The 23,061-nt window shown below is 39.3% G+C and overlaps 1 protein-coding gene across 1 annotated transcript in view; it reads right to left on the reverse strand.

The window, feature by feature from the left end:
• Positions 1 to 5,982: 5,982 nt before the first annotated feature.
• Positions 5,983 to 23,061, reverse strand: part of LOC138841625 (zinc finger protein 585A-like) — a 36,744-nt gene continuing 19,665 nt past the window's right edge. The window contains 2 exon segments of the mRNA XM_070042401.1: positions 5,983 to 7,188; positions 8,872 to 8,878. Coding sequence (XP_069898502.1) covers positions 5,983 to 7,188; positions 8,872 to 8,878 — 1,213 coding nt within the window.

Genomic DNA, 23,061 nt, shown 5'->3' on the forward strand with positions numbered 1-23,061 from the left:
TGGCTCAGTGGTAGAGTGCTTGCCTTGCATACATGAGGCACTCAGTTCCATTTCTCAGCAACACTTCAGCAGAAAATTCATTGTGACTTATCACCAATTAAATGGCAGAAAACTACAAGTGACATTCTGGCTGGAAGTAGTAGCATGCTAGCCTTTAGTGAAAAGCTTAGGGAATATGCCAGGGCCTCCCTGAGTTCAAACCCCACAGCCAACAATTAAAAGGAAAAAGAAACAATCCCAAACAAATAAAAACCTCATTACTTACTCATGGCCTTTGTTCCTCTTTTTCTTTCTATTTGTAACTGAATACTTCATGTCATTCCATTTTCAACTTTCTTTCTTTCACATTGGGGGTGGAACCTTGGGACTTGCACATGGAAGGTGGATGCTACATACCAACCTATTCTTTCTTCTTTTAACATAAAAAACGTTGGCTTATAGGACAGGGAAGTTGGCTAAGTGGTACAGTGCTTGCATCCCATGAATGAGGAGCTAGGTTCTATTCCTTAAGTCCCCATACACAGAAAAAGCCAGAAGTGGTGCTGTGGCTCAAGTGGTAGAGTGCTACCCTTAAGCAAAAGCAACTCAGGGACAGCACCTGAGCCCTGGAATCAAGCCCAAGGACCTGCAAAACAAAAAGTCTACACATTTAAATTAGTCAATGCTTCCTTTGCAATGTAAAAGATATTATTTCCAATCACTTTAGATGACTTTCAACAGTATTGTCTTCCTTTCCAGTGAGTGCAGGGGCCACACACAGAACAGACCTTATGCCTCTGCTGTCACTTATAAACTAGCTGTTGTACAACAGTAAGCATCAACAGATACATTTCTGCCCTTATTATTTTGAACATAATGGGATTTGTAAGATTAGGTAAAAATTAGTGAAGGAAACCCTTCCTTTTCACTTATTTGTTGTGATTGTAATGGATATATCTTGTTGTACACTCAAGTCCCACACTTGTCATTTGAGTTCTCTCTGAACTACTTTTCAATTTCTTTTCTTCTTAGGACATACACATACACACACATGCTCAAGAATTTTTACTAGGTCATCTAACAATTGTTTTATTACCAAATCTTCTTATCTACAAGCAATTGTATCATCTACTTAGGACAAGACTATTACATTAGGCCACTGACTTCTCTTACAGGTCTCTGTGTCAACAGTCAGCCCTGCAGGAAACACCTGCACACCTTGGCCAATGGTGCAGGTGCCATGCTGTGTTGGTGGTGGACTGATGGGTAGCACATACCCTGCTCTGGGCTGCTCACTCCTGTCCCATGGGGCTTGCATGGTTTGCTGTTGCATAAAGATTTTGGCACTTCCCTCCTCTCCTCAGCGGGCTCCTTACCAAACTTTTCTTTCCTGTACCTTCCATTTTGAGTTCTGGCATAGACCATGAGCCCAACCAACTTTCACCACACCAGATGAAGTCTCCACATCAAACTTTTGGTAACAAATATTTAAGTTAAAATATACATATAAAGTTTTGGCTGGTTTTGCTCAGACCCCATATACAAGTAAGGCAAAAGATGGTTGGCTGTGGATGCTCCAGGTAGTCATCTACTCAAAGTACTGAGACCTCTACAATAGGGACTTCATACAAGGGTGTAAGTGATCCAGAAAAATGAAAGAGAATTTTAAAAGAACTTCTCAATTCATTGAGGGAACAGAAAAAATGTACACTTAATGTTAAGCTAATTATGGGAGGAAAAATGACCTAGAGCTGGAAAAACATATAGATATAAGTCCTCAACATAATGCAAGGGGTCCTTGGGTGGTCCCTGAGGGTCTAGTGAAAATCCTATGATAGCTTTATTCAGTTCCCACTGTGCTCAGTATCCCAGCTTCTTTCCCCTTCCAGTCACTCCAGTCATTCCAGGTTAACCTGAGGAAGAAACAAGGTTTCAACTAACATCTTGTTCTCTCATTGGGATCAAGATTGATTGGGAATTGGAGGTTCTTGGTTAAATACTTAGAACTCTGGAGAGAAGACTCTTCAGGGTCCTGACTTTGAATCATATTACCTGCCCCTGCTGATGATATCAGAATTTTCTCTAAAATAAATATAACTTTATTTGTTTACTTTATCCAGTAACATCCACTGAATGGCTATTGAAAATAATCTAATTTAGAGTTGAAATCTTCACACAAAGGCAGAACTCTTCTGAAGCCTAATTTTGAAAAGAGCTACAGGATGAACCATATGGTAGGACCCTTGACATTCTGAAAACTTATGTAACTTAACCCACTCTTAGTGATTGTGTCTGGGGTGAATATGTACCTAAGTCATGGTTCACCACTTCTCTTCTGAGGACATAGCTTTTAGAATGAGCTGAAATTAGATATCTTGTCAATCACCCCTGGGAGTGACCTTGAAATAAAGTGCAATCAGAAAGGGAAAAACAACAAAAATGCTTAAACACATCTGAACAGCTCAGATTGAAAAGAGGTTTTCTCCTACATATATGTGCACACAGCACAAGATCACAGTCTTCTCGTTCGAGTATATTGGTATTCTGGAACCTTAAACCATCACTACTTGATACTTCTTTTCTTATGATGCTGTTTCAAGTATACTGAAATATTTGGCCACATTTTATATGTTGAGATCTCTCTTTGAAGGTCTCATTCCACACTTTACAGATGTGCACCACATTGTCCTGCATAGTATCTTGAACTTCTACAAGAACTTATGAACCAGTCAGAAACATAAAGGTCTGTGTATGTGGATTCACTTGACAAAAGAAACCAAAATATTCATACAATCTATCATTACCCTGGCTTATAAGACATTTCAATATCAACCACAATTGAGGACAATGACTATACTCTATGGATGACTTTAGGCTTAAACAAGAATGGTAACTTTTTTGCATGAGGGCCTAAAACCTATTTTACAAAATATCTTCCCTGGCCTTGGAGTTCTTTCTACTCCTGTCCCTGAACTTTGGTAATAAAAGAACAAAAGTGTTGACAGTCTATCAACTTCATTCACAGCACTACTTGTGGGAAATTTGGTGATAATTGGCCAAAACACTTTTACAGCAATTCCTACCTAGTTTGCCTTTCAATTGTGATCTTTAAACCTCATACTCTTGAGCAAGTAAGAATCCCGATGTGAAGCACCAGTGCCCTGTTAGATCAGGAGATCTCAATTACTTGATCCAAACAGGACTGATGGTGTCCACATAACAGGATATAAAATTCATAACATCATATAGCCATATGCAAAGGTCCTTTTCCAATCACTTGGTAAAGGACTGTTTACCTATCATTGGGTAAACCACACCCAAATTCTTCTACTAAATATTTGGAAGAATGTATTGGTTACACGTATCTTATTATTGGTCCTCAGGTTGAATTCAGGGGCAAAATTTGTGAGGCTTCCTTTACCTTCTATGCCAGGTGCCCTTTTTGTATCACTGATTTTTCACCTTAGGGTCTTGCTTCTCTGCCTGGGCCTTTCAACACACTAATTTTATAATTACATATCACAAGTAGCAAAAAAGATAGGCACATATACCCAGAGCCATGCTTTTATTGGCTAAGATACCATTTCCATGGAGCTTTTGCATGGGATGTCCTACAAAACTATCTAATTTTAGCTTTCAGAGTAGTTAGCATTCCACACATGAGGGAGTGTAATTGCTCATTTTTAATTGCTGGTCTGAAATTAAAAGAACAAAGGGTACTTTACCAATTCAGTGAGCATTAAGTCCCTTTAATTCTGAATTCAAGCAAAGTGTTGGCCAAATGATAATAACAAAAATAATTCAAAACATTAATAAAATATGTTATCATCAGGCATACTTTTAATGAATGTGGTATGTTGGTTCATAATTTGAGGTATATAACAGGCCTAGGTAGGATTCCAGTCTGTGAACCATCCCTTCTCAGAAAGCATACAGTTTGTAAACATGGGAGAATGAGCGATTTCCAAATGGAGAGAGAGAGAGAGAGAGAGAGAGAGAGAGAGAGTGGTACAAATAGGAAGGCCAAGAGCACAGGTGCCTCCCAATCCCATTTTTTTTACTAGGCCTCTGTAAATAAGCAGAAGGGTATGCCTGCGAAGGTGGCTCAGTGTTAGAGAACTTGCCATGCATGCATGAGGAACTGGGTTGGATTCCCCAGCACCACATAAGCAAAAAGAAAAAGCTTTTATGGAGGCCAAGATGAGAGAATCTCATCTTGAAGCCAGAGTTGGCTTCAACTCAGTTCCTGAGTTCAACACGTCATATTGGCACAAAAACATTCCTTCATGAAAGTGTGAAAGTAGAGCTCTTCAAGTAACCAAAAAGCTCTGGACATATCTAGAATGATTGGCTTATATAGGATCTGGAGTCTTGGACTTGGTTTATAAAGCACTTTCTGATGTAACAAACATTTTTTTCTAAATGCTTCCAGGATATCTTTAATTACATAACTATACAGTGGCATCTATCTTGGCTCTAGAAATGCTAATGTTAGGTCAAACTTTGTGTTTTTGTAAAAGAAAACAGTATATTTGTTGGAAGCCACATTATTTTAGATGGAATACTGGAGTCTATTACACAGCTAGCAGTCTGCAAGCAGCCTGTTGTAACAAAGACTTGCACTCCACAAATACATTTAGACAGCTTGAAAACAGGACAGAAAGGGGGGAGGGGAATAAAAACAACACCAAGAAACCACTCAGCACCAAGAGAGTGCTGAATTGGGACACTATGATGACCAGAGACAAGCCAGGAGACAGCACACAGGACATGATTACAGAGACATGTGGCATGGCATCTGGTGCCACTGCTGGGCCAGCCTAAATAGGGCCTAAGCAGGAGGCAGGTCTACAGGAAATTCCCAGTCCCAGGCTATCAGTTTGAGTAATATATCAGCCAAATGCCCATGCCTGCTTGCAGGGATCCAGCCACACCCATCAGGTGGGTGGTAAGTGATGGATGGGACATATCCTTCCCCCTGCATGAAAACAAGATGCCAGACCCCACCATCTACCATGTGGCCAATAGGGCACCAGCCACACCTGACCTCCTTACTTAATATTATTGAATTAGTAAATCAATTTATAAAATGTTACATCCTCTATATCATTTTGTAAACATTCAAAAATTTTCTTTTTGTAAAAGCCATATTTCTTGAGCTCCACCTCTGAAACAATAATTCTCACATTCACCAATAATTAAACATTCTTCTTTTGAATAGATTATGTCTTCCTTCTTCCTCATTCCTTCCCTTCCTCTTTCCTTCTCTCACTTCCCTACTCCTTCCTTCCTTCCTCTCAGGGTCTAGAAGTGATGCTGTAGCTCAAGTGGCAGATGGTTTTATTTTTTTTTAACTTCAATTTTTGAGAGATTGATCAATATCTTTGTGTGCTTGATTATTTCCCCTAATATCATATCTACTTTGGCCCTCTATGAGATAACATGGGTGTTTTATTATAGGTAACTGGTGTTTTATTATAGCTCACTCAGCAGAACAACTAAATGGGCTAAGAGTGAATCAATCACAAGTTTTTCATCACCAGTGATTAATTAAACAAAAGTGCAAGCAATGAAGACACTTTGGGGTTCTCCCCCAAGACAAAATGCAGTTTCTAGTCTTTATTAATCCATCATATTTTTTAAATATATATTTTTTCGTAAAGATACAGTATAGATTGGTTATACCATTATATGAGTTAGGTCATTAATACATTTTCTATTGAGCATTGTTACCCCTCCAAGAAGGACTTTACTACTGTTATGACTTTCTCTAGAAAACCTTTCCATTTTTTCTACATACGAGTTTTCTCCTCTTTGTGTGTGAGGGTGTGTGTGTGTGTGTGTGTGTGTTTTATGTGTTCTGTGATGAACCCTGAGCTGTGTCTTGTAGTTCGAGGACTCCACATCTGCTATATCATAAGGTCTCTATCCTGTATTGGTTCTGTATTGCAATTTCAATTTTCTTACAGATCAAAGACTTTCCCCATTTGGTACAATCATAAGTTATTTCATTTGTGTGAAGCAACTTATGTGTGTTAAGCTGTGACCTCCAGGTTTTTCCACATTGGTCGCACTCATAAGGTTTCTCTCCTTGTGTTCTCTGATGGATGTTAAGGTTTGCCTTCCAGGTGAAAGAATTTCCATGTCTGCTACATACATAACATTTCTCTCTGGTGGGTTTTTTTTCTGATGGACAGAAAGGTGTACGTTCTGGATGAAAGACTTTCCACATAGGTTACAATCATAAAATTTCTCTCCTGTGTGTGCTCTCTGGTGGATAGAACGTTGTAGCTTCTGGCTGAAAATCTTTCCACAAATAGGACATTCATAAGGTTTCTTTCCTGTGTGTATTATCTGATGGACATTGACGCTTGACTTCCAAAAGAAGGTCTTTCCATACATGTTACATTCATAAGGTCTCTCTAATGTGTGTGTTTTCTGGTTCACAGTAAGGTTTCTTTTATGGGTGAAAGACTTTCTACACAAGTTACTTTCATAAGGTTTCTCTCTAGTATGTGTTCTCTGGTGGACATTAAGATTTGATTTCTTGATGAAAGATTTCCCACACATCTTACATTCATAAGGTTTCTCTCCTGTGTGTGTTCTCTGGTGCAAAGTAAGATATGCCTTGCAGGAGAAAGACTTTCCACAAATGTAACATTCAAAAGGTTTCTCTTTTGTGTGTGTTCTCTGGTGGCGATAAAGCTTTGATTTCTCGGTGAAAGACTTTCGACACACGTTACATTCCTAAGGTTTGTCTCTAGTATGTGTTCTCTGGTGGTGACTAAGGTTTGATTTCTTGGTGAAAGACTTTCCACAGTTGTTACATTCATAAGGTTTCTCTCCTGTGTGCGTTCTCTGGTGCACAGTAAGATATGCTGTCCAGGAGAAAGACTTTCCACAAATGTTACATTCAAAAGGTTTCTCTTTTGTGTGTGTTCTCTGGTGGCGAGTAAGGTGTGTCTTCCAGGTGAAAGACTTTCCACACTTGTTACATTCATAAGGTTTCTCTCCTGTGTGTATTCTCTGGTGTCTTGTAACATATTCCTTCCAGGAGAAAGACTTTCCACAAATGTTACATTCAAAAGGTTTCTCTTTTGTGTGTGTTCTCTGGTGAACAGTAAGCTTTGATTTATGGATGAAAGACTTTCCACAAATATTACATTCATAAGATTTCTCTCTAGTATGTGTTCTCTGATGGAGAGTAAGCTTTGATTTCTGGGTGAAAGACTTTTGACACATGTTACATTCATAAGGTTTCTCTCCTGTGTGTGTTCTCTGAGGGACAATAGGATATGTCTTCTTAGTGAAAGACTTTTCACACTGTTTACATTTGTCAACTACAGAAGACACATGAGCACTATATGCAGCAAACATCTTACCGGGTTCGCTGAAAATACCCATGCTCTGACAGCCAGTGACCTTTTCTATCCTTATCCCTAAGGAGTTCGCATTATTCTTAATCAGTTCTGACTTCTGTATGGAGCTCAAATGAAAACTTCTTATAAGTCTCACTTTTCCCTCCCCTTGGTTACTATTCAGTATTGCTACTTCAGAGAGATACTTCTTGTGACTTTCCTGGCAGGTGGTAATCACATCCTCCATTTCTGGGGCATCTAAAATGAATAATAGAAAAATAGACAAAAACATAAATGAGACCCACAAATTCCTTACTATAACGATATTTCCTCAAATTCTGTTACTAGATTTTCAAATATCAAAGCATTGCTTTATGCAGACTATATACTTTTCTCTGCAATGTAGTAATTAAGAAAGTAGTACTGACATTTTACAATGGAAAATAATGTTTTTCTGTATTTCAGATTTTTATATTTTTCTCAAGGAAATATTTACTCAAATTATTCATCTCCGTACTCTTAATGCTTCCATTCTGAATCTCCCTCTATGCCCAGCACCACTGATAAGAAATTGCCCTGATCCTATTTTCCTCCTACCTGCAAAATACTAGTTTAAAATAAAATGAGATTTCCTTACTACATTTCTTATTGTCTTCTTCACTTTATGAATAACTTCTCTACAGATAGAGAGAATTGCTAACATTTCCTGCACTGGAACATCAAATTCAGTTTATCTCCAAAAGAATTCTGGATTGACAATTCCTTGAGACAAAGGATCACCTAGTTTTCTTCCATACATGACTCAGGGCACTAGGAATACTATTGCTCTGTACAGTTCAAGATAAACAGACCCACTGGGCTCTGGACCCAACATCACTATTCAAGATGCTTTGACTCACATGTGAAATTCTCTTCTGAGCCTTCTCTCATCCATGGTTCTGCACCTTGCTCCAGCTTCACAATCAATATAGGTTTAGGAACACAGTGCCCTGTGAATAAGAAATAGTGGAGAACTATTGCTCTTGCTGGGTCATCATTAATGTAATGTTGCAGATATCCTGTTCACTGGGTTGCTCCTAAATCTGGTTTCTCAATTGTTTTATTTTTTGTTGGTGGGATCGGTTTTGGGGCCTGAACTCTGAGCCTGGGAGCTGTATCACACTTCCTAAGCTCAAGGCTAGCACTCTATCACTTGAGCCACAACACCAATTCTGTCTTTTTTTTTCTTCTTTTTTGGTGCTGAGGAATCGAACACAGTGCCACAAGCATGCAATCACGGGGTGAACCACTGAGCCACCTTCCCAGCCCATGGTTTCTCAATTCTTAACAGCTCCATGGTGTACTTTCCCCCAGCTTTGGGTTTATTTTGCCAATGTGTGGCTTGAACTCAGCTCTTTTGCTCAAATCTAGCATTCTACTAGTTTGTGTCTTGGCTACATTTCTAGTTTTTGAATGGTTAATTGGAGATAAGAGTATCATGTTCATTTTTCTACAGTTGCTGGCTTCAAACCAAAATCTTCAGATTTCAGCCTACAGAGTACCTAGGATTCCAAGCTTGAAGCAATGCAACCTATGTCAGGTTTGACTTACAAATACACACTTTCACACTTTCAACTACTGACTTCCAGATAATACTGACAGTAGTAATGTATATTCTATCTAGACTGTAGATCCACCTATAATAATCACCCCAAGTCTGGGAAGTCAGTTTCCTGTTAGTGGATCATAGTTTAGAACTTTTGTCCAACTACTAATTAGCCTTCTTAAAAAATGAGAATAAAATTAGCTCTTGAGTTACATATAATGAAGTTGAAGTTTCCCTTAGAAAGAAATGACACTTCTCATGGACTGGAATCCTTTTTTTTTTTTCAACAAAATGTAATGGTCCAAAGGCTTACACATGTAACCCTACATTTAGGAGGTATGATCAGAAGAGGCAGGCTTGAAACCATCCTGGGCATCCAAATTAAGAATATATCCCAAAATAAAATCCAAAATGGAGTTGTGTCTCAAGCAGTAGTGTGAAAGGCAAACAACATCAAGCTCCCCAACCTGAATTTGGCTGGCTTTTATACTAGAAGTTTTTTACCTGGGAATGGACTGGAATCTTATACATAGATAACATAAACAGTCAAATGTCTACTAAAATAAAAGCACTTGATCTTCCAAATAAAAGTGACCTTTGCTCACCCAAGGACATTAGGTTGCTATAGGTCTCCAGCATTACTTCTTTATAAAGGTTCCTCTGTCCAGGATCCAGATCCTGCCACTCCTTCCATGTGAAGTACACAGCCACATCATCAAATGACATCAGCTTCTGTAATGGCACATTTCCATCAAGAAATTAGATCTGGGTCATGAGAATTAGAAACTGGAATTTCATTATGCTGCAGGTATGCATTTGTCTTACATTAAATGTTTGCAGCTGGCTATGTTATTTTTTCACAGGGAAAATCAAATAGCAACTTACAAATCTTTGACAATACATAAAACTGGTCATTAAAATACACCAATTTGCAGGGCATTGGTGGCTTATGCCTGTAATCCTAGCTATTGAGGAGGCTGAGGTCTGAGGATCAAGTTTCATGGCCAGCCCAGGCAGGAAAGTCCATGAGACACTTATCTCCAGTAAACCACCAGAAAACTGAAAGTAGCACTGTGACTCAAGTGGTAGAGCACTCACCTTGACCTGAAGAGCTGAGGGACAATAACCAGGCCCAGAATTCAAGCCCCAAGACAAATAAAAAGTTACAGATTCCCTAATGTATGCAAATTCATTTCTGCTGCTAGCAATAGAGACAAGATAAAAATTCTAAGGAGACAATAATCTGGCATGATGACATTAAGTCTAAGGTGGTGTCTAAAAAATTATATTATTATTTTTGATAAAATTTTAGTACATATAAGCATAACAATGAATTAAACAAATATTTTCTCTTCATTTACATTTACTGCTTCACCGTAAATCCTATTTAGACCTTCTATTAACAAGTACTCTCATAAGCAAGCAGAACACATTTAGGATATCACATGGTATACTGAACATAGAACATTACTAGATCGAAGAAAAGCAGTGTCCACATGAATATTATAAAACTTTAACAGTACTCCAGAAAGTAGCTAATGATTTACTGGGCCCTTATAAGATTTCATTTAGTCCAACATAAAAATATCCTAGGTCATCCATGTTTGGTTTAAATACTAAATATTGGAATGTGGTCATAGATACCCTGATATTTAATTCCTATGTAAAAAAGAACTGCTCCCATGAAGTTTTGTAAACTCTCTATATTCTACAATACAAAATATAGGTGGGAGGGGAATAAAAGGTTCCTTGAGAAGATTTTCATTTTAATAGGCCTTCATGGAAGGTGGAGGCAAATTGATGGAGACTCAAGGAACACTCAAGATGACAAAAATGATAAATCTGACTAAATGGTCAAATGTGTTAAATATTCCTGAGTCATTTCTCCAGTAGATCTCTAAAGATATATTTCCACTTTTGTTAGTTAATAGTGAAATTCCTCAGAGATCAAAATCAATTCCTGAGCAAACTACTGTGAGATTTTGCAACAAATGATATTTCTAATAAAGAAAATCTCATCACTGTATTATTTTTTTAAATCAAAACTACCTATCCTATACTAGCAGTGAATGAAAATATTTAAAAGTAGTGGTATGGAAAAACAAAACAGTACCATGACAAATGAATTTAGAGCAAAGATAACAGAATCAGGTGAAATCAAATTTTCTTGTAGTTTATCAATTGGAGGAAGGATGTCCTTTTCTGTATGGAACTCTGAAGTTGAGCTGAAGGGGGAAAAGGTTTGAAAGGCTGGAATTCCACCCTGAAAGCATTGAGAGCACTGAGAGCTGGCTGCAGAAGGCTTAAAAGAGAATTCTGGAGATGGTTAAGAGACTGGAGGGCAGGCCTTTTCCTTACTGTTGGAAAGATAGCTTCTGAAACTGAGCTGCTGTTCACCTTGAAGGCTAGGTAAGGTGAACTTCATGTCTGCATTTTCTCTGGGCGACAGTCTTCTGTCCCAGGAGAATAAGGAAACATGTTTGCCTCACAACCTGTTGTGGCTCAGATTGTAATATTAATATACATACTTCAATTTTGCATATTATCAATGGTAATCTTCCCTGTGAGAACTCAAGGAACTATGCTTGCTTGCTGGCAACCAGAGACCAAGTGCTAGAGAGGCTTCAGAACCCTGGTTTCCCCTAAGTCTATGTGTTTATGTTTTGGTGTTTCTCTAATTTTCTTTGTTTCTGGAATCCTGTAGAACTCTCTAGGCAACAATTTTCCTATACAGTGGGTAAGAAAAATGTCAATCCTAAGAGCCATGTCAGCAAACTAAATCTAATCACTAAGAAAAAGTAGTTCCCAGATAGTTCATTGAAGAAAAGAAAAAACTGAGATACATATGGAGGAAAGACAGGAGAAAAGTAAGAAAAAATGATTCAAAGATACATACAAAGAGAGAGAAACAGAAAAATAACCAACACAAGTGAGTAGAAAACCAAAAGGAGAGAGAGATTATAGAGGAAAGGAATCTTGTGAGGATACATTAGAAAACAAACAAGATTTTGAAAAAAGACCATAAAGTTTAGCAACAAATATAGCCTCAGCTTCAAGTAAGACCAAGACCATGAAGTAGTTCAAGAAGTATATATGGAGAGTAATTTAAGTACATATAGGTTAATCATTCTTTAAGAACACACGAAGGTGCGTATGACCACACTATTTCAGCAATTCCAGGAAAATTTCATTGAGATAGTTTAATGTTACTCGTGAGGATGAGATCTGATTGCAATCTACCCTTCACCTTCCATGAGATGTAACCTGATCGGTGTCACTACATCACATAACAGGTATGACTACATGTTATGACAAGATGAAACCTAGACATTCTGAAGCCAATCTGAATTCAACTTAGAAAGAATATAACCATTTAATCTGCTAAACCTACAAGTAATATATATCTCCTACAAGCCATCTTTATCTGATTTATTAATATGTTCTTGAGGCTAATTCTGTGTGGTTTGTAGTATTTTTAAATCTTGGACATCTTTAGGTTCATATATTGGAATGGAAAACAAATGAGAAATAAAAAATAAAACTCACCAGAGATCCATTCATTCTGTTTTGCTGCTGACAATGAACAGAATACTCTGGAAGCATGGCTGGGATATAAGGCAAATGACGTATTCAGAAATGAATCTGTGAGATTTTGGGTCCAGAATTTTCTCTTGCAAACAGGATACATGGGCTGCAAAACCATAAAACTTTCTTAGGAGAATATTTAACATCTCAGACAGAGCATTAAAGTCTCCAAGAAAAGCAAATCCAGTCCATTTCCTGGTAGATATATATTATTAAACCAACTAATTTCTATGTTTTGTACACATTAAATTCGAAAAAATGAATGCTCCCACAATTATTATTGAATGCTTGAAAGCAAAAACATATCACATTTCCATGAAAAGTATTTATTACTGAATATACTTCGGGATGAAAGAACTGCTTTTTTCAATGCAAAGGTATCCTAGGAATCCATTGGAATTTGTGTTCTACCTCATTCATTTATATATTTAAACACCAGGGAAAGCATGTATTATGTATCTCAGTAGTTTTCCCCCAAAGGTAGAGAAAAAAATGTATGCAGAATATATTTCTTTTCTTATAATATTTCAATAATGGTTGTCAAATGGCACATTTCACTGTACCCATCGCACACATATGCAATGACTTGCAATTTCCATTTAACATGCTTTGGCCAAAGGGACATGAGTAAAGATGAGGTAAACCCAGGTTGGAGAAGTCCCTAATGTTCATTTCCCTAAACAGTCTTGGGAAGAACCTTGACCATCCTAAAGATACAACATAAAATACTGCATATAGGAGTGACACACCTGAAGATAAGCAACACCTACAAAGCAAACAAACTTGAGTAAGACATATTACTTCAAGTTTTCTTCTGTGATTTTTCTTTTGAGGCCAAATGTCCCTGACCAATACTTTCTGTACTACCAGGAAAAACCAACCGATAAGAGCTAGCATTAGCAAATCCTTAGATGGGACATTTAACATGAGTTTGCATGATGACATACTAAAAATCATAGTGGTAACAGGTTGAATAAATTAGCAAGAAGAGGATTAGGGATTACTACATGAATATATACTTTCAGTCATAACAATTACACCACCATCCCAGACCACAGCCTTAGGTACCCTCTGATAACTACCCACTAGTTTATTCCTCAATCCAGTACATCACAATTCCTGGAAATTAGTTTAAATCTTACAACAACACAAAGTGATTAACCGTGGTGTAGGAAAGAGTACCACGAGAATCTGGTGCTCAGGGAAGAAGCAACAATTTTTGCATAAGGCAAGGGAAGCTAGCAACATCTCCCCTTCCTGTGCTTTTCTGTTTCTTCCCATTAGGGCTCCTCAGAATTGACTAGGTCTGTCCATTTAGGATGGAGATTCCTATTCATAGGGTGCTCTGCTTCAAACATTGCTAGGCTTCATTCCTAAAAATACAGGACCAGCACTCACTACTCCAATATCCCACGTACAACTGTCTCTAGAAACAGAGTCATGTACAAACGCTTGTGAACTCAAGCCAGGAGATTAAAAACTCAAGCCAAAGAGAATAAATTATCTCTAGGAGAATCAACACAGAAGCCTCAAATACAACTGCAATGTAAGAGGACTCAAGGCAGGCATACTTGTCACAATTTCACTAGAATTCTTCCTATACTCCTCTTACACCTGGGAAAAGCAAATAAAGTCACATGAGTTAATAGAAGAATCCCTTGGTCGTCGAGTACAAATACACGGCTCTTAGGCTCTCCTCGTCTGGACAATCACCCAGCTTGCTCTCAGACATTTGGAAACCAGGTTCTTGCATATGAAGACCCAGAGGCTAATGGCAGCAAAAACTGCTGAACTTCAAACAATTTATCAACCCCAGACTGGAGAAAAGCGTGGAAAGGGAAGTAGGCGCTTTGGCTCAAGTATAAAGCTCTCCCTCTGAGCTGAGGAGCTCAGGAATGCTGCTTGCAGGCCCAGAGTTCACGCCCCACCAAACAAATAGAAACAGAAAAAGAAACAGAAACCCATGGAGGGGAGACTCCCCAGCAATCGCACAGTTCCTACCTGACATCAGTTCCAAAGCATGAGATTCCTTCAAGTTACAGCTCCCAATCTACACTTCACAGAGCTGGGCGCAGGCCTCCTGGGTCCCACCTATGAAAGGTCAAACTGTACTTCAGGGCACTTCCAGCAGCAAGGCAAAGGAAAAGAATGCGGAAGAGGCCAACTTAAAACACCCGTGGTGGGCGGGGAAAAGCATGCGCAAAAGCATCTTCTGCCCCACCTCCACCCTCCAAAAAACAAAAACAACCCAGGACTTTCAAAGAAAATATCCTCCATGGAGACTACAATTCCCACAATGCTCGGTGCCACCCTGCTACATACCTTGGAAAAAGTGTTCTTGTGTGTATTGGGACTTTTCTCTCCCTGCTGTGTGAGTTAAGCTCAGTTTCTTCTTGAAAACCACTGTTTCCTCTTGAAATACATAAAACCAATCAGAAAATGGATATATATGGGGAGAATTGGATGCATTGTCTTTTTGATTCTGAGTTCTAATAATGAAATTTAGGTTATAAGACTGCATTGCTTATACCTTTCTGTTTATTCAATGCCTGCATTCTGCAGGATGTAAATTATATCTCTGTTTTGTCTTAATTTTTCTTAATATATCCCCTCTTACTTAACAAAGGTATTCACAGCCACTAAACTTATACCTGGGTCATTTCCCATTGTTGTAATGTATACACTGGCATAAAATATTGAGCTTGTTAGGTAAATATGCAGCATAATAATTCTGGTGATTTGGATTTCACAAAATCTAACAGTTAATTTTCCAGATACTACTCAATTCTATTAAATCAAATGAGTTTTTATTTTTTCTGAATTTTGCATTTCATTTAAGGATTTTATGTTTTGTTTTGTTGTTGGTCCTATCACTTGAACTCAGAGCTTGGACACTGTCTGTGAGCATTTGCTGTACTCTATTTGCATTTCCTTTAAAAATTTCTTCACGTATCAAGTAAAAAGTTTCCTCACAGGGATTCTTTTTTTTGGGGGGGAGGGGTCCGGTCGTGGGGCCTGAACTCTGGGCCTGGGCAATGTCCCTCAGCTCTTCAGCTCAAGGCTAGCGCTCTACCACTTGAGCCACAGCACCACTTCCGTCTTTTTTCTTATGTGGTGCTGAGGAATCAAACCCAGGGTCTCGAGCATGCAAGGCAAGTGCTCTATCACTGAGCCACCTTCCCAGCCCCAGTCACAGGGATTTTTATGAACATGGCACATCACCTCCATTTCCCTTCAAAGAGATAGTGCTTTGGGGGGTCAGGGATGAATGCAGGAGGGATAGAAGAGTGAAGTTTAGGCTAGGCTATGGTGATGTGAAGCTTAATCACTTGCAAACCAGTCTGCTTTTGTCTTTTCATTTTGCATGTGAAAATCTCTTTAGAATTCGTACCTCTTCTCTGATCCTAACAGTTCCTCTCAGTAGCTTTAGGCTACATATCTAGGGGACCTCAGACTTGTCTTCTTAGACCTTATCCATTAAACTGTGGAATAAATCTTTTGTCTCCTGCCACAGTCCCATCAGAGCACAAGCAAGGCTCTGAGAGCCAATGGGATGATAATTAAGGAGACAGAGAGATGGCTGATGGCACAATTCTGCTATATTTCTCAAATGCTTGTGTAATATTGGTCTAGACCCACTGTGCCCAAAAGTGCAAACAGCACACATCTTTCTACACTCTATTTCAATACATGTTTTCCACACAAGCCTCCTGTCAGTTAAAGCCCCAGGCCAAAATGCTAGAACATAGACTTCCTCAAACAAATAAAGAGCAAGGACTTGCAGTCCTGAGGGTGAGAGTCAATGGTCCTGAAGCCTTTGTTCACATTTTGTCTGCTTCTGGCAGCACCCCAGGGTCTACAACAGTCTCCCTCTCTCTTATCAGAGAAACTACACTTGTCTCTTAGGTGTTTATTGTGATTTTTTGTAACCCCTTCCATAAAAAATAATTGGGAAAGACTGGATTGGAATCTTTCACGTATGATTTTAGTTCTCCACTGTATGGGTTCTCCATGTCTCTATTGTGGACCAGAACTATTCCTCATGAAAATGGGAATCAAAGAGCATATTTGAATGTATAGACTTCAACTTGAAAGCACCTCTAACAATATACAGAAAAAATATATAACAATATACAGGAAAAAAAGCCTACATTTGTGATGAATTTCTTTATTCTTTTATCCTTTTGTTTTGTTTTGTTTTTGGTTATGCCACTAGAACGGTGAGCCTAGGAACCATCCCTTAGCCCTTCAGCTCAAGTGCTCTATATTGTGAGCTAAAGCACCAATTCTGTTTTTCTGGTTTTTATTGGAGATAAGTGTCTCACAGACATTGCTGCCCAGGCTGACTTTGGACTGCGATCCTCAGGTTTCAGCCTTTTGAATAGCTAGGATTAAAGACATGAGGCACCAGCACCTAGCTTGCATTTCTTTCCTTTTATGTCCCAGCCATGGAGCTTGAACTCAGTGCCTGGACACTGACCCTGAATTTTTGCTCAAAACTAGCACCCAACTCCTGGAGCCACAATTCCGTGTTTGGCTTTTTCTATGTATGTGTTACTGAGGACTTGAACCATGGCTTCATGCGTGTTAGGTAAGCACTCTACCACTGTTTCGGGACAGCCACAACACCAACAGTGCTCTGGAAGGGCAATGGGATGATAATGGAACAGACTGAGAGAAAGCCATTGACAAATCTCTCTTTATTCCAGCAATAACCTAAGCTATAGACACTTTCTAGATCTGTCCAGTGCTTGCATCACATTGTTCGAGGAACTCTCTGTGCCAACAAGTGCAGGCCATATGCATCATTCTTCATTCTATTTCAACCCTTGTCCACCAAACACCTAGAGGTAAGCCCCCAGGCCCTGAAGCTAAAAGGAACACTCTCTCCTATAAAAAGTGAAGTATTTATATCAGTGAAGGTTGCAGTCCATGATTCTGGAGGTTTTGTTCACACCTTGCCAGCTTCTGGCCCCTCAGGGTCTGCACCATTTCCCCCTTTTTCATTTTGTAAATTGAGCAAGTGTCTATCAGCCTGAACCTGGAAAATCAGCAGATCATACATCTCAGGAAGAATGGAAGAAAAAAGAAATACCAAAACAATAAACAGGAAAATGCCTAAGAAATAGAAAAAGAGTGCTATTTCCCCAGGTGAATCCCTGAAGGTAATGGAGAACTGATACAGCTAAGCCTGCATGGTAGAGTGACCAATACCAGATATCTGACCCTGAAGCTGCATAATATCTAAGCCTATATTATCAGAGGGCAAGATTCTTCAAATATGGCACTGCATATTGGTCTAAATCATATTTCCATCATATTCAAGAGGGATAACGCAGATGTACTGACAATTAGCATGACACATCATTTTAACTGGGTCTTTGGCAGGTCTATGTGATTATCAACATACATCATTGCTGTTTCCAAATCATAAAACCTATCACAATCATTTTATCTACTCCCACCTGCATGTCAAGGGTACTGGATACATTTCAAACTAAAGTATTAACATGTAGTGCTGTATGTATGCTTTCTACAAGGATCACAGGAGAAGCAGTAGCACTAGCAAGAAGAGTCAGGGTAGCAATAATGATGGCAACCATTATTCCCCAAAATCTGCAGCAATGGCTAAGAGTCCTCTGAACCTCAATAGCAAACCAAGACCCAAACTTATTATACCATGGTTCTATCAACTGAACATGCAATGTAAGTTAAGGGGATTGCATAGTAAGCTAGGATTACTCATGCAGTTAGTGAGAACACAATTGTTCCTGCAAGAGCCATGAAACACCACCCCACCCTTGAAAACCATAGCCAGCCCAACTACTAGCATATATGGATACATAACACAAGCTTGCACAGTAAGTGATACAAAACCATGAAACAGGACAGGTCTCTGAACAGAGGTATGGGATGGTGAGAGGCAATAGTTCAAATAGGCCTCATGGCAGCAGCAAGGCTCAAGATGTCAGGGTGAGATTGTCCACACAAACTGACAAAAATGGGAGCCAGCAAGGTACCACTGATCACATCACTCCTCTAACACCAGTCCTGCCTTACATAATGGGAGACTCCTACAACCAGAACAGAGGACAAGGTGTGAAATGCACTGGCCCTCCAGGGTGATGGATCATCGCAACCATGGGAGTTGCTGAGCATAGTGAAACCTAAGAGGGATGCACCACATCTCCTGCCAAAGGAATTCTACAAGTGTTATGCATAAGCTCCATCTTTTTCCATTGGTTCACCTTTTCCTCCAGAGGAAGTCAGAACCATAATCTATCCCTGAATACCTTACCATACATGTACCTTCTACCTCAGGATCTGCAAAAGTCAATAACTGTAACCAATGAAATAAGAGGATATAATATTTGTATAATAATGAGACTTACTTCTGTGAGAAATGAACAATTCAAAAGTAATGTAGGAAGTAAATTCTATTTAAACTAGTATAATAAACATAATACGTAGAAATTAATGTTTGAAAAATATAACCAAGAACAATGACAACTATGGGACACAGCTAGTCTGGGAAGCACCCATTTTTACCTGATCCTTATGTCCGTGCCTCTCAGGAACTTACTTTTAACTTTTAAAGAAAGAAAGAATTATTCTTCCTTCATATTTTATAGGTGCTCCAAAGTTGCCGTCCCTACATCCAAATGTGCCTCACAATCTCCATTTTCATAAGGAATAGCTAATGTCCACTAAAAGAGGGATGGAAAATCCTTACACTGGAGGACTGCATATCAGGCATGAAAATTTCCTACACAATCCTTCCCAATCATGATGTGGGGTAAGGATCATCAACAATCACAACAAACCATTAGGAGACAAGCTTAGGATGTCTGATATGAGTGAGGGAGGCAAAAGTTTTATTCCACAGTGTAATAGATATAGTCTGGGAAGACCAGTCTCAGGACCCCTAGATATGTGACCGAGACTTGCTGACAGGAACTTCTAGGGTCAGAGAAGAGGTAAAAAAAATCAAAACAAAATAGGATATGCAAAACAGAAAAGTAAAAACAGACTGGTTTGGAGCAAGTAATCAAGCTTCACATGAACATGGACCTGCCCTGAACTCTACCTCCTCCCACATTCATCCTGATCTACCTAGACAACCATTTTTTTGAAGATTCTTGGAGGAGGAGTAACATTTTCTAAAAAACCCGTGTGAGGAAACTTTTCACTAGTCCCTGAAGCAATTAAGAAAAGAAAGGAAAGTACAGCACAGCTAATGCTCACAGACAGTGCCCAAGCTCTGAGTTCAAGCCACAGGACCAACAACAAAACGAGGGGAAAACGTTATAAGGAAAGGCAAATTTCAGACATGAATACCCAAAAACTCCTTAAAATTTCGTAGATGGAATTTGGGAGTTTCTGGGAAAGTAATTAGTAGAATTTGACAAATCAATTAAATTCAAAGATTATAAAGTATATCTGTCTTTAAATTCTGTTATTTTATTCCAGTACATATATTAGAGCAGGGGAAGATGATGCCAGAATCAATCAGTTTACTGTCTGCAAGTACTTTTTTTTTTTTTTTGTCGATCTTTTGTCTTGAACCCAGCCTGAGCACTGTCCCTGCATTTTTCAGCACAAAGTAAGCTCTCTACCACTTGAGCCACAAGGCCACTTCCATTTTTTTTGGTAGTTAGTTGGAGATAAGACTTATGAACTTTTCTGCCCAGGCTGGCTTTGAACTGTGTTCCTTATATCTCAGCTTCCTGAGTACCTAGGATTACAGGCATGAGCCATTGGCACCCAGCTGCAAATACCTTTGTAAAGTGAGAGGGGAGATATTCAAAACTTTAAGGATAAACAGAGACATAATTTACATTCAGCAGAACATACTTTTTGAACAAAAACAAATAATAAAAACTACGTAGTTTCATAATCTCAATTATATTAAAAGAACTAAGAATTAAAAAGCCCAATTATGCAATGCTCTTAATACATTTGTGTTTTAATTGGTCTCACAATATTTATGTTGGTAAACTGAATTTTCTTTTCTTGGGGGAGGAGGGTCCAGTCAGCTCTTCAGCTCAAGACTAGCACTCTACCACTTGAGCCACAGCACCACTTCCGGCTTTTTTCTTTTTGCTTATGTGGTGCTGAGGAATAGAACCCAGGGCCTCGAACATGCAAGGCAAGCGCTCTACCACTGAGCCACCTTCCCAGCCCTGTAAACTGAATTTTCAAGAAGAAACTCACCTAAATTCCAGCAGCTGGGTGCGAAAGGCGCCCATGCATCCTTGCACACTTAGGACCAAGTGTCTTGTGCCAGTCAAAACCCTGTAACAAGCCCACTTCCTCTAGGTGAATTGTGCATTGCATTCTGGGAATTGTAGTTTCTATAGGGACATAGATCCTTTGAAAGTGTGTGTGGATGGGGGAGGGAAGGGTAGGGGGGAATCGGGGGTGGGGGGGGAGCGCGGGGAGAAAGAGGCGCCAGAGCCTCCTTGCCCACTGTTGGTGTTTTTAGTTTGCAAATTCGGGTTTCGTTCCCTTTGCCTTGCTGCTGGAAGTGCTCTGAAGTACGGCTTTGCACTCCATAGTCAGAGCCAAGAGGTAGAAGCCCAGCTTCTCTTTTTCAGGGGAACTTGGGAGCTGAAACATGAAGCAATCTGAGGTTCCTAGCCAGAGTCTGCCCTTCCCATCTTTCCCCAGTCTGGGGTGGATGATATTTTATGGGCACATAGGTTTGTGCTGCCATTAGCACTTGTTCCTCCAGGTGCCAGAAATTGGCTACAAACCTCTGATTTTCGAGACAAGGAGAGTCAGGAGTTGTGTGTTTATATTCCTGAACCTAGACATTCTGGTACTCACCCATGTGAGTTCATAAACTTGCTTTTTGTGAATTGAAGCCAATGAATGGTAAACATTCCTTGAAAATGTCTTATATAAACATATTGATCCTCTTTTCATCCTCTGCACTTCCTATGGCTTTTGAAACTTTCAAAATGCTGCTGGCACAGATATACTCCAATTGATGTGTCTGTTCTGACAAATTACAATTTCTCCACTAATATATTTAGCCTATTTTACATCACTTAAAATGAGAGAGACTGGCTGGGCAGGTGGTTCAGTGGTAGAGTGCTTGCCTTGCATGAATGAAGACCTGGGTTTGATTCCTCAGAACCACATAAGCAGAAAAGACCAGCAGTGTACTGTGGCTCAAGTAGTAGAGTGCTAGCTTTGAGCTGAAGGTCAGAGGGACAGTGCCTAGGCTCAGAGTTCAGGCCTCACACTGACAAAAAAGAAATGAGAGAGATTTCCTATACATGTACACCAAAAACATTTGTTAAAATATAATTTGAATACAATACAATGCCCTTGATATGTGTCTGCCTGTCCTGATTCTTGAACTCAAGGTCTGGAAACTGACCTCGAAATTATTTGGTTCAATGCTAATGTTCTACCACTTAAGCCACATTTGCACTTCCCACTACTTTGGTAGTGTATTATAGTTAAGTCTCTCAGACTTTCAGATCCCCCTGGCTTCAATCTGTGATTCTTGTAGGATTCCTTCATGTCCATCCCAGGGGACCACAAGCAGGCACAGGAGAAAGATTATTATAAGGTTTATTAGAAGGACCATATTTCCCAGGAGAGGGAGCACAAGCATTTGTCCCTCTTCAGGTTGCAACAGGATCTGGGGGGGCAGGAAGTGAGTTAAGTATATGCTCTGGTGAGTCTGAGATGAAAGAGGGAGTGGCCAGCTGTAGGGAGGGAACTCTAGGTCTGGGAGGAGCTCAGGTCTGGGTGGAGCTGAGGACTAAAGGTAAGGATAATACTAACTTTCCTCAGATCTCAGCCTTCTGAGTAGCTAAGATTACAGCTATTAGAATGATAGCCCAGTTACAATGCTCTTTTTTAAATTCAGATTATATTCTAATGAAATAATATGAAATAGAAAACTTGAAATTTTTAAGGCAGGATGTTCAGTCACTAAGGTGTATGAGGAGAGTCCAAATCCCAAAACACACAGAAAATGCCCCCACCTTGAAATCTGTAACACTCCTGATCTTAAGAATTGTGAATGTGAACACTTATGTGGCTCAGTGGAGAGTGCTTGCCTTGCATGCATGAGGCCCTGGGTTAGGTTGCTCAGCACCACGTAAACAGAAGAAGCTGGAAGTGGTGCTGTGGGTCCAGTAGTAGAGCAGTAGCCTTAAACTGAAGAGTTGAGGGACAGAGCCAAGGCCCAGAGATCAAGCCATGTGAATGATGAAAAGAAAAATCATACCACAAATAACATAGTGAATATAATAATATTTAAAGGTGCTGGACACAAGTGTCTCATGTTGGTAAACCTGAGACCCGAGGATTTAGATTTCATCTAGCCCTTTTAAAAAGGTCAATGAAACTCTTATCTTCAATTAATCACCTAAAAATCCAGAAGTAGAAATTGATAGATGGCTCAAGTGATAAATCCTTAAGATAAAATGGTCAGGGACAGGACTCAGACAATAAGATCAATACCTAATATTACTATGATTTACTGTGATATATGGAAATAAATGCTACTTTTAAAAAGTGGGTGGAATTGTG

Source organism: Dipodomys merriami, unplaced genomic scaffold (genome assembly GCF_024711535.1).
Source record: "Dipodomys merriami isolate MVZ:Mamm:240054 unplaced genomic scaffold, mDipMer1.0.p SCAF_323, whole genome shotgun sequence".
In the NCBI taxonomy this organism is placed as follows: Eukaryota; Metazoa; Chordata; class Mammalia; order Rodentia; family Heteromyidae; genus Dipodomys; species Dipodomys merriami.